The sequence below is a fragment of the Pteropus vampyrus genome, unplaced genomic scaffold (genome assembly GCF_000151845.1).
Source record: "Pteropus vampyrus isolate Shadow unplaced genomic scaffold, Pvam_2.0 Scaffold10, whole genome shotgun sequence".
In the NCBI taxonomy this organism is placed as follows: Eukaryota; Metazoa; Chordata; class Mammalia; order Chiroptera; family Pteropodidae; genus Pteropus; species Pteropus vampyrus.
In genome coordinates, this window is record NW_011888791.1 from 3,348,691 (window position 1) to 3,359,708 (window position 11,018).

Genomic DNA, 11,018 nt, shown 5'->3' on the forward strand with positions numbered 1-11,018 from the left:
AGAAACACGAGCAGCCGCACACCCCCTCCTCCCCGCCTGCCTGAGAGGACAGGGGCTGGAAGCATTTCTGCTTAGCACGGGGTGGCCACCGTCGGAGGAAAGGAAATGAAATGACGGTGATTTTTCTGCCGGCGCTTGCAGCAGCTAATTGAATTGCGACTGTGTGCGCATCGCCGCTGCTCTTGCTCGGCTGTGGGGAAGGTTGAGCTGCAGTTCCATTATAACCTCCATTTTTTCTTCAAGGCTTGATAACTCTGCCATTTTAATTTGCTTCAGGCAGAAACTTGGCAGGGAAGGGCTGCCCAGAAACCGGCTTAGCAAAGGAAATTAAGTTCTGCTGCTGGTTCCCGCACTGTTCACCCCAAATGCCAGCCCCCCAGGAAAGTCAGGAGACGGGAGGCGCGGGCTCATCCCACCTGCCTTTTGATGCCCTCTTGTGAACAGACGTCCCTCTGCATTCCCACATTGCCTCCTCATGCGCCCCTGCACCACATAGGGGTGTCGATGGCTTGGACTTCCCCTTCCGTCCGGCTAGACTGGGAAGCTCCTGGAGGGCAGCAGGGCTATGCCCGTTCCTCCAGCCTGGCATCCCCCCAGAGGATGGAGGGACGGGTGCTCAGAACAGGGATGGATGGGGAGGGAGTGAGGGAAGGTTAGGGTTTGGCTCTTAGTGGTAAACCTCAACAGCCCCCTAGAGGGGCATTTGTTCTGACTTTATCCTCTGGGCACAGAGGTCAGCTGGCAGCTGTCCCTCCCTGTTCCCCAGTCCAGTGCTGACAGCCACGTATTGCCATTCCTAGCCACCGATGCCATCTCAGTTCCACGGATGTCCTCCTCTATGAGTGGCTCTCTCACCTTCAGGACAGCGTCCTTCCCAAGCCACCTTCGAGACCTTTGCTGTCTCAGCTATTGGCCTGTCTTTCCTCTCCCCAGGCTTCAGGCTCCAAACCGTTCTTATCCTTACTTGCATTACAGTTGAAGGAGAAAGCTCATTAGGCATTTCCAGGCCTGAGTAACTTGAGTTTCCTTTATGTTGCCTCCTGCTGGGGGGCTTTGGGCACACTTCCCAACCTCTTTCCCATCCTGACAGAGGAACAGGGAGGATTGTCTCTGCCTTTACTTCCGTCTTTTCCCATTTTTAGAGAGAAGTGCTTCATAATTGCATTTTCTGTCTCTTTATAACCCTGGTATTTCTCTAAAGTTTCTGGAGGCCGCACAGTGGAGTAGTCACACAAAATGCCAGGTTGCCTCCTTCACTTAAAAGGCCTATGGGCAACCTGCTGTTCTCCTTCCCTCCTTCCCTCAGTGCCCCTGCCTCCAGCCCCCTGCTGCTTTCGGGATCAGCAGATGAAGTATTGTATGTGGCCCCGGTTTGTCAACTCAGATTCATCTTTCAAGACTCAGTGCAAATTCTGCTCATTCTTTCTTGTATCACATATGTGTGACAGGCGCGAGATGGGGGTGAAGGAGACAGACGTATGACAGGCATGAGATGGGGGTGCAGGAGACAGATGTGGCCCTCGCCCTCATGGAGCATACAGTCTCATAAGCCAGATAGCTTATTACAAGTTAATTATTTAGTGCAGCAGCTTTTCCACAAAAGAGAATTGTGATGCTCCCAGGGCTCCTCCCGGAGGTACCTACCTAGTCTAGTGAGTTGTCGGGAAGGCTTCCCTAGTGAGGCATCGAAGGAGCCATACCCTACAGGACACTCAGGACACCTCTGCCGACCTCTGGAGTCACCACACTTAGGTATGACTGTGTGCATGAAATGTTCATACTGAATTGCCTTCTTGTTTCCAGAATAACTCAGTGTCGCCCTCGGAAAGCCTCCGGGCCAGTGAGAAGCACAGGGGCTCTGCAGACTACAGCATGGAAGCCAAGAAGCGGAAGGCCGAGGAGAAGGACAGCCTGAGCCGATATGTATGTCTGAGGGCATGGCGGGTACTGCTGGGGTTTGTGTTGGGCACGCTGGGATATGGGAAAACCTTCAGGACCTGAGTTGTTGGTGAGTCGGAGATATATAGGTAAAGGCAGGAAAAGCGGCACCACCAAGGAGGGGGTGTCTGGGGTGAATTGGTGGTGCCTCCCATGGATAGGCCAACAAACCTGGGCTGCCATCAAGGCACTCCCACAATGCCCAGTCTGCTCCAGGAGACCATCCGTGGTGCTCCACACTTTGGCCCTACAGCGTGGTCATAGTGTCTGCTCTGCAGGCTGTGTAGGGGTGAGAGCTAGGACAGGGAAGAGTGATGCTGTGCTAGGATCCATGGTCTTGAGCCAAGCCCCTTTCGGCTACTTGGTGGTTCTGCGGCTTTGGACATGTTGCGTAGCTGAAGCCTCAGCTGCATTTCTGGGCAATGAGGCTAATCTCCCCTCCCACATGGAGTGTATAAATGGCGAAGTGAGACTATTTCACTTCCTTGTAAATGGTGGCAGGTACAAAACTCACTGGAAGAAGGTGTCTGACTCTGGAGAGACAAGTTAAAGGGGCTTAGAAATGTAATACGGCAGGTGAGGCTGCCAGTGGGTGTGGAAGCAGAGTAATCCTAGAGCTGGTGGGGCTGGGCTGGGAAGCAGTGGAGGAGGAAGGCCAGCTTAGGTAGGGCAGAGAGAAGAGAGCATGGACTTTGGGGTTTGGCCCAGGTTCAGATCTTGGATGGTGAAAGCAGGGTGGGGGTGGTCTGTACTCACTGTAGGGTGGGGACGTGTGGCCTCTTACAGGCTTCTTTCTCCGTTGCAGGACAGTGACGGTGACAAGAGTGACGATCTGGTGGTGGACGTTTCTAATGAGGTGAAGCCTGATGCAGGTTGCAGGGCAGCTTTCAGTTTGAGGGGGTTTGAGAGAGTTTCTCCTCTGGGTGGGAGCTATTGTGCATGGCGACTACACTGATGTTACCGGCAACCTGAACACGGTGATGAGGCCTCAGCATTTGGGGCATCAGGCTGATGGGGAGGAGCAGGGCAGGACTGCTGCATGGTGGCTGGGCATGAATGGGCACTGAGGGGTTCTTAGGACAGTTCTCCAGAGAGACAGACTCTCAGCTATCCCAGGGTAGCACCAGATCCTCCAGGTCAGTTGTGTTTTGCCCACCACTCGGGGTCTGGAGGTAGGGGTTGTGAGCCCCTGGGATCAGCCTCGGCAGGGAAAGACAAGCTAGAGTGAATCTACCTGAGGCCAAAAGGCCCAGCTGCCCAGATCTGAACTTGTGTTTGGTCTTGGGCCAGTCACCCCATCCCTACCCAGGCCTCAGTCTCCCCATGTAGGGAGTGAAGGGGTCAGACTAGATCATTAAGAACTAGTTGCCCCCTCTTGGGGTCCCAGGCTCTTTTAGCCAAGCTTCTTTCCTTGTCACCAATGCCCACTTCCTTCCCATCCCAGAGCAGGAAAGACTCTAGGCTGGTTGTTGCTTTGAGTACATCTCTGCATCACTTGTGTTTTCAGGACCCAGCAACCCCCCGCGTTAGCCCGGCACACTCCCCTCCTGAAAATGGGCTGGACAAGGCCCGCGGCCTGAAAAAGGACGCCCCTACTAGCCCTGCCTCTGTGGCCTCCTCCAGCAGCACACCTTCCTCCAAGACCAAAGACCTTGGTCATGTATGTGGGGTCTGCCCCTGGCACTGCAGAGGCTGGCCGAGGGCTGGGGAGGGTGAGGGTGGAAGGAAAAGGTTCTGGAAAAAGAGCTGGAGATGGAGTGATGCTAACTGGAGGGCAGATGGGTAGAGTAGAAAGAACACGGATTGGGGTTTGGCCAAGGTTCAAATGCTGGCTTTACCACTTACTGGCTGGGTGCTAGCTAGTTAATGTTTCTAGCCCTTGGTTGCCACGTATAAAATGGAATCAGTCTATTATAGTCCCTGCCAAACAAGGCTGGGCAAGAACTGGGGGACCATTGGGCAGAAGATTGAAAATGGGCCAGGGCTGGCCTGTGCTTCATGTGGCAACCAGTGTGAGGTGTCATGGCCAGCTCCAAGTGCTCGGTTCTGGGGAGAAAGGAATCTTCATGCCTTCCCTTGGTCTCTGCACCTTCCCCTTTCAGAATGACAAATCCTCCACTCCTGGGCTCAAGTCCAACACGCCAACTCCGAGGAACGATGCCCCGACTCCAGGCACCAGCACGACCCCAGGGCTTCGGTCGATGCCGGGCAAACCTCCGGGCATGGACCCGATAGGTATAATGGGTAGGCACGACAGGACTGGGCACCTGTGCTGGAAGGGAGGGGTCTACCCAGGCCAGAGCTGGAGCTGCTCAGGTGGGCCAGAGCACCAGGGAGCGTTTTGGAGCTGGGACTTGCCCAGAGCCTGCCTTCGGGACACTTGATGGTCAGGTTTGAGAGGGAGATGGATGCCCGGCGATTCAACACTCATGTCAGGGCTTACCGGGGCCACTGCTGGGCTAGGCATGTGGAAGGAGCTTCAGACAGGTCAGGACACCTACAGTTTGTTTCTGCCTCTATCGTGAGTTCTGTCAGGCTCTGAACAACTTATTTCTTTGGGCTTGGTCTGTGAAGATGATCCCAGTTAGGTGGGTTCAGTGTGAGAGGGCTGCTGGAGCAGGCAGCTGCAGAACGCAGGAGGGTTGCTGCGGGGCAGGGGTCGGGGGAGGCCTGGTGGTCTGGGCTCCCTCATGAAAGGAGGGTGGGGCCCACTGACGCCCGCCTTCTTGCAGCCTCGGCCCTGCGCACGCCCATCTCCATCACCAGCTCTTACGCGGCACCCTTTGCCATGATGAGCCACCACGAAATGAACGGCTCGCTCAGCAGCCCCAGCGCCTATGCCAGCCTGCACAACATCCCACCCCAGATGAGCGCCGCCGCCGCCGCCGCCGCCGCCGCCTATGGCCGGTCGCCAATGGTGAGCTTTGGAGCTGTACGTAGACTTTTTGGCTCCTTTTTGGGGGGGGGACTGGCAAGGAGTGGGAGCTGGTGAGGATTAGGGGGACACTTCCTACACGCCGAAGGGGACTTCAAGGTCTCACGACCAGGCCTTTAGAGTAAGAGTGTTCATTAGATAGAAACAAGAAAACGACACAGTTGGGGACCAGCAGACCTGGGTCCCAGCCTTGCTCTCCATCAGTTGCCATGTGACCTCACATAGTGCAGCCTCCCTGGCTGCCCCTTTCCATCTGGGAAGTGGGGCTGATCCCTGTCTTTCTGGGCTCCTCGGGTATGGGATTCCCAGGTGGGTCAGGTGACTTCCACGGAGCAGGAGTTTGGCAAATGGGGCTTTGCATTATGCTGAGAATTGTCTGGTAGTGTTGATGAGCAGTTCTGATTGGGTTGGTAGAGAGAGGGCTCCTTTCTCAGGAGACAGTTTCTCTCTTTATCTCCTGTACTTAGGCAGGTTTCCTCTCCACATGACAGGCCCACTGGGACACGGGCGGGACAGGGGACCAAAGTGGGACAGGGGCCAGCTCTGCCTTGTGGAGTAGGGAGAATGGAGGGCCAGGGGGTGGAGGATACTGGTTAGAGTTGGGAGGTCGGGACTATAACCCCATCAGCTTCCACTGTCCTGGGCAAGGCAGTCAGCCCTTCTGGGCCTGTTTCCTCTGAAACAGTGGGCTCTGCTCTGCTTGGCTGCCTCCCAGGTTCCAAAGAAGCCGTGCTATGCAGGCAGGACTCAGGAGGAGGAAGAGAAGGCGGCCAGGGTCGGGGGGATATATGTGTATCCTCACTAAGGGCTGGTGTTATCTTGCCTTACAGGTTGGTTTTGACCCTCATCCCCCCATGCGGGCCACAGGCCTGCCCTCAAGCCTTGCCTCCATTCCTGGCGGAAAACCGTAAGCTTTGGCCATACTTACTGCATACTCCTTGGGGAGGGGAGGGGAGATCACATAACCCACCCCCCAACCCCTTCCCCTTGAGAAGATATCTACCCTTTAGAGGTTGTTACAGGCCCAGCTACAACCACAGGAAATGGCCTCCTGGCCACACACCTGATCAGTTCAGGGCTCCCTCTGAAAGGGGAACTGAGAAGGTTTTGAGGGTATAGTCACTGGGTAGTCACTGGGCTCTGGAAGAGAAAAACATTTCAGATGTTGGGGCACCTTTGGGTTCTACCTACTTGAAATGCCTCCGGCTGGCACCTGTAGTGGCCTAAAACAGTAGGCAGACCACGCCGGCTCACCCCCTGGCTCTGATGTGTACTCAGCGATTCATTTGGGTGTACAGACAGATCCTACCAATACCCCTGGTTCTTGAAGGAGGAGTTGGCAATCTGCTGGGTCCTTTCCAGGGTCGGAGTGTTAGGGATGCTGTAGATAGATGGTGGGAGAGGGCGCTCCAAGGCACAGGTGGGGCTGGTGATTTGGTTTAGAGCAAGGATGTATAAGCAAGAGAAGTCAAGGCCAGAATATTAGACAGTCCCCACCCTGGTAGAACCTGGCCAAAGAGGTTGGGGTTACCAGGTTCCCTAAGATTTGCAAGGTGGCTGGAGCTAAGGAGGACAGTCTAGGTGGTACCAGTGGAACTGGGCAGGACATGTGGGAACTGGGAAGGACTGGGGACAGCAGAAGTGATGGTTCTCGCCCTTTCAGAGCATATTCTTTCCATGTGAGTGCTGATGGGCAGATGCAGCCCGTGCCCTTCCCCCACGACGCCCTGGCAGGCCCCGGCATCCCAAGGCATGCCCGACAGATCAACACGCTCAGCCACGGAGAGGTGGTGTGTGCCGTGACCATCAGCAACCCTACACGGCACGTCTACACAGGTGGCAAGGGCTGCGTGAAGATCTGGGACATCAGCCAGCCAGGCAGCAAGAGCCCCATTTCCCAGCTGGACTGCCTGGTGAGGATCCAGAGTTGTGGGCACCTCCTCTAGCTGGCATGGGAGAGCGGGGTACCCTGCCATGGGAAGAGCTTTGTCGACCTGGCTTGGGTCAGCCCTGTATTGGCTGGGTGACTTTAGGCAAGCTGGCTAACCTCTCTGAGCCCCAGTGTTACACTTTTTAAGTGAAGATGATACTCACCTCCTAGGGTTTGTGAAGAAATGCATGAAAGATTGAATGGTTGTGAACGAGCAATAGGGATGACCTGGCAACTGCCAAGAATGAGGGCAGGATGTGAGCAGGGATGGTGAGGGCGCTCAGGGTCGCTGGACCGGACCCCCCCTGGGAAGGGAGGTGGACAGCACTCAACAATGCCCTTTCTTCCTCTAGAATAGGGACAACTACATCCGCTCCTGCAAGCTGCTGCCTGACGGGCGCACACTCATTGTGGGCGGTGAGGCCAGCACACTCACCATCTGGGACCTGGCCTCACCCACGCCCCGCATCAAGGCTGAGCTGACGTCCTCTGCCCCCGCCTGCTATGCCCTGGCTATCAGCCCTGACGCCAAAGTCTGCTTTTCCTGCTGCAGTGATGGGAACATAGCCGTGTGGGACCTGCACAACCAGACGCTTGTCAGGTGATACCACAGGAGGGACCTTGTGCAAGTCACCTAACCCTGTGTCTGTCTCAGTTTACCCTATGTGAGACGAGCATGGTACAGGTGCAGCACCTTCCTCAGAGTGAGACTCGGTGTGGTTGCGGCAGGGCTGACCCAGAGTCAGCTTTCGGTACACATTGGTCCTCTTCGTTCACCATAGTACCATTTGGCTTCTGTATGGCCTAAGCCCTTAGTCATGCAGTGTAAAGAGAGAGATTAAGAATGCCCGTTGAGGAGGCACGCAGTGTCCTCCTAGAGAGATCCTCCTGTTATGCAGCCGCCCCTGGGCAAGAGCTTTGAGTAGAGTGGGAGAAGGGCCATGCCTGGCTCTGCTGCAAGCTTACGAAAGGACTATGGGCGCATGGTGCACCCCCTTCTGGGCCTTAGTTTCCTCTTCTGCTTAGAGGCTGCCAGCTCAACAGTCAGTGCTTTCCCTGGGCTCACCTCTCCTCCCTGCTTGGCCTTCATAGGCAGTTCCAGGGCCACACAGACGGGGCCAGCTGCATAGACATCTCCCATGATGGCACCAAGCTGTGGACGGGGGGCCTGGACAACACCGTACGCTCCTGGGACCTGCGGGAGGGCCGTCAGCTGCAGCAGCATGACTTCACCTCCCAGGTGAGCAGCCGAGACTCTCCTCCTCCAGAGAGCGAGTTTCCTTCTCTCCCAGGGGCCCAGGGGGCCCAGGCAGGAGACGAAGAGGCCCTCACCGATGGTCATTGCAGATAGACCTGAGACCAATCTGAGCTATCTGGGAAGGCTTCCTGGAGGATGTGGCAAGGAAACAGAACCGACAAGGCCTTGGACTTGGACACACTAGACCCAGCTGCTCAGATTTGATTCTCAGCTCCTCTATTTTTGATCACTTTAGCCTGAGTTTTCTTATTCCTGGAATGGGAATAATAGTAACTACCTCCTAGGTCTGGTGTGAGCACCTGAAAATGGTCCCTCTAAAAGCCTCAGCCATAAGCCTGGCTCATAGAAAACATTCTCTGAATGCTAGGTATTACAGTTTTTTGTTATTTTTATTACTCATTTCAATATTTTAGTCTTACATATTCAATATTTTAGTGCCTTATTTATTTACTTTTTTTTCTTAAGGAAAGGCAAAAGTCAGAGAGACAGAGAGAAACTTTGAAAGTAAAACATCTATGCCACCTCTGAGTTTGAATCCTGGCTTACTTTCTAGAGTCAGAGATCTCTCTGAGCCTCAACCTCCTCACCTATAAAATGGGGGTGAAAAGTGACATCCCATACCCCTGGACTATTGAGCTGTGGGGGGCGGGGCTTGGTTTTGCAAATGGTAGGTGGGAAGTGATGGGGAGGGAGTAGTGGGACCTCATGCCCTCAAGGTCCCTGGAAGTTAGAGGAGGCTGACCTCAACTCTCCCACTTTTCCCTCAGATCTTCTCGCTGGGTTACTGCCCCACTGGGGAGTGGCTGGCCGTGGGCATGGAGAGCAGCAACGTGGAGGTGCTGCACCACACCAAACCCGACAAATACCAGCTGCACTTACATGAGAGCTGCGTGCTCTCCCTCAAGTTCGCCTACTGCGGTGAGCTCGGGGGAGTAGGAGTCTGGGCAGTCTGGCCTGCCCTCTGTTTAAATGAAGGGCCCAAAGCATACAGCAGGAGTAGAGCTCTGACATGAGCCAGGCCTCCTGACCCAGATGGTGTCCCCCATCTTTGGTCCTTCAGATGCAGATACTGTCACAGGGTACTGAGCTCTCCTGACACCAGGCGGGGGGCTGTTCCCTGTTGGCCTGGGGCAAAGAAATAGTGTTCCCGGTCCTGCAGGCAATTCCTCCAGCAGTTTTCCCAGGCGGTTAAAACTACAGGCATCGACAGCCGAGAGTGCTGAATTGGAATGTCTGCCCCTCCACCGACTGACTAGCCGTGCAGTCTGGATCGCATCTCACCCTTCCTGACCCTGATGGGTCTTTCTTTGTGTCCCAGGACTAGCATGGGGCCCACTGCATGGCTGTGGGGAGCATAGTTCCCTAACGCAGGCAGAGCCTTTGCAGAATAAGGCTGCGCACTGGCTGCCATCTTCAGCCAGGTCTGCAGTCTCAGGGCAGTGCCATTTCCAGTACTCCTGCCTTCTTCCAGTAGAAATAAGAAGAGTCAGTTGACCTTAGTGGCTTTAAAAAGAACCTTTCAGGGAAGTGTAATTGCTAAGGCAAATCCTGCAAATCCTACTTTTTTGTGTCCCAGCCCCGCCCACTCCTCCCCCTTGATTGCTGAGAGAGGCGTTCTCTGGGTGTCTCTCTGTTATGTATATCACTTACTAAATGCCTCTTGGAGCAGAGAGTTGAGCAGAGAGGCTAAGCACTGGTTAGCGGTTCATACCGTGTTTCCATGGCAGCCAGCCAGGTTTAGAGGGCAGCAGGCCCCAACTTGATGCTTTGCCTTCTACCTGCAGGGAAGTGGTTTGTGAGCACTGGGAAAGATAACCTTCTCAACGCCTGGAGGACACCGTATGGAGCCAGCATATTCCAGGTACCAGCCACCATCCGAGTGCCCCTCCTGGTTCTGCCTAGAGTCAGAGCCTGGCCGTGGTGATGGGGGTGGGGAGAGCGGGAGGCAACGCAGGACCTTCCAGCCCTGGCCCCTTCCAGTCCCTACATGACGGGGGTTTGAGGTCAGTTCTTCAGAAGCCAGGACTTGGGCACATCAGCGGACACACTCTGCCGCTAATGGCATCTGACCCCTCAGGGTAAGGGCTTTTAGACAGAGGCTTTTGTAGGATTTCTAGAGCAAAGCAGAATAAAAGCATGCTCTTGGCTGTAGCGTGTATGCTGAGCACTCATGGGAGGTATGCTGGGTAGTGGAGCAATCGGTGGCTTTTTTCAAAGCAGTGTTACCTGATATTCAAATAAGTTTGATTTCATCTCAACACATCAATGTAAGGAGAGAGGTAAGACAAGAGAAAGGGGGTCCAGAAAGAGATGGGAGAGAGGAAAGAGCTTTTTATGATTTTTCAAGATCTAAATAAAGTCTGTCATATTGCACTCTCACTGTCATAAACACACACACACACACACACACACACACACACACAATCATGCCATCAACTCTCACAGCCAACAAGGCACTTTCTGTATCCATGCCTGAAGTGTCTGGCATCTGGTGCATCACACTCGTAACTTTTAGAGTCTCTAGTGACAGTTCAGACTTCAAAACTTGGGAGCAAATCCTTTCCTTAGCTCACCAGGCTCAGGATCTGGCCTGCTGACTCCTGCTTCCATCTCAGAAATGCTTCTTCCTATTGGTAAAGTCAGAAGAGAAGCTCACACTAAGGTGTTTTGTTTTGATCCTTACGAGTTACTTTAAAGATCACAGTGGAGCCTGTTGATGTGCTCTTCCTTGTGGAAAAGTAGGTAGACGGGGCATCTCTAACTTAAAAGCAGTTCTCTGGGCTGCGTTTGAAAGCCAAGCTGTGTGCAGCTGTGTGTGCTCCAGGTTGGAGCTCCGGGGGGGGCGCGGGGGGAGGGCGATTTAGTTCAGAGCATTGAAGTGGTGTGGAGCACCCAGAAAGTGATTCCTGTCTTTTTCCTCCTCGCATTTTCCTGCCTCTCCTCCAGTCTAAGGAATC

At 54.4% G+C, this 11,018-nt stretch overlaps 1 protein-coding gene across 11 annotated transcripts in view; it reads left to right on the forward strand.

The window, feature by feature from the left end:
* Positions 1–11,018, forward strand: part of TLE3 (transducin like enhancer of split 3) — a 47,895-nt gene that overhangs the window by 34,922 nt on the left and 1,955 nt on the right. For 4 of the 11 annotated variants that reach the window (XM_011375896.2, XM_011375873.2, XM_011375926.2 and 1 more), the window contains 11 exons: positions 1,804–1,923; positions 2,744–2,794; positions 3,446–3,598; positions 4,041–4,182; positions 4,671–4,870; positions 5,704–5,780; positions 6,537–6,786; positions 7,157–7,404; positions 7,896–8,043; positions 8,829–8,979; positions 9,846–9,922. In XM_011375896.2, coding sequence (XP_011374198.1) covers positions 1,804–1,923; positions 2,744–2,794; positions 3,446–3,598; positions 4,041–4,182; positions 4,671–4,870; positions 5,704–5,780; positions 6,537–6,786; positions 7,157–7,404; positions 7,896–8,043; positions 8,829–8,979; positions 9,846–9,922 — 1,617 coding nt within the window. The remainder of the gene's footprint in view (positions 1–1,803; positions 1,924–2,743; positions 2,795–3,445; positions 3,599–4,040; positions 4,183–4,670; positions 4,871–5,703; positions 5,781–6,536; positions 6,787–7,156; positions 7,405–7,895; positions 8,044–8,828; positions 8,980–9,845; positions 9,923–11,018) is intronic. The other 7 variants (XM_011375910.1, XM_011375882.2, XM_011375943.2 and 4 more) reach the window with 3 other exon arrangements.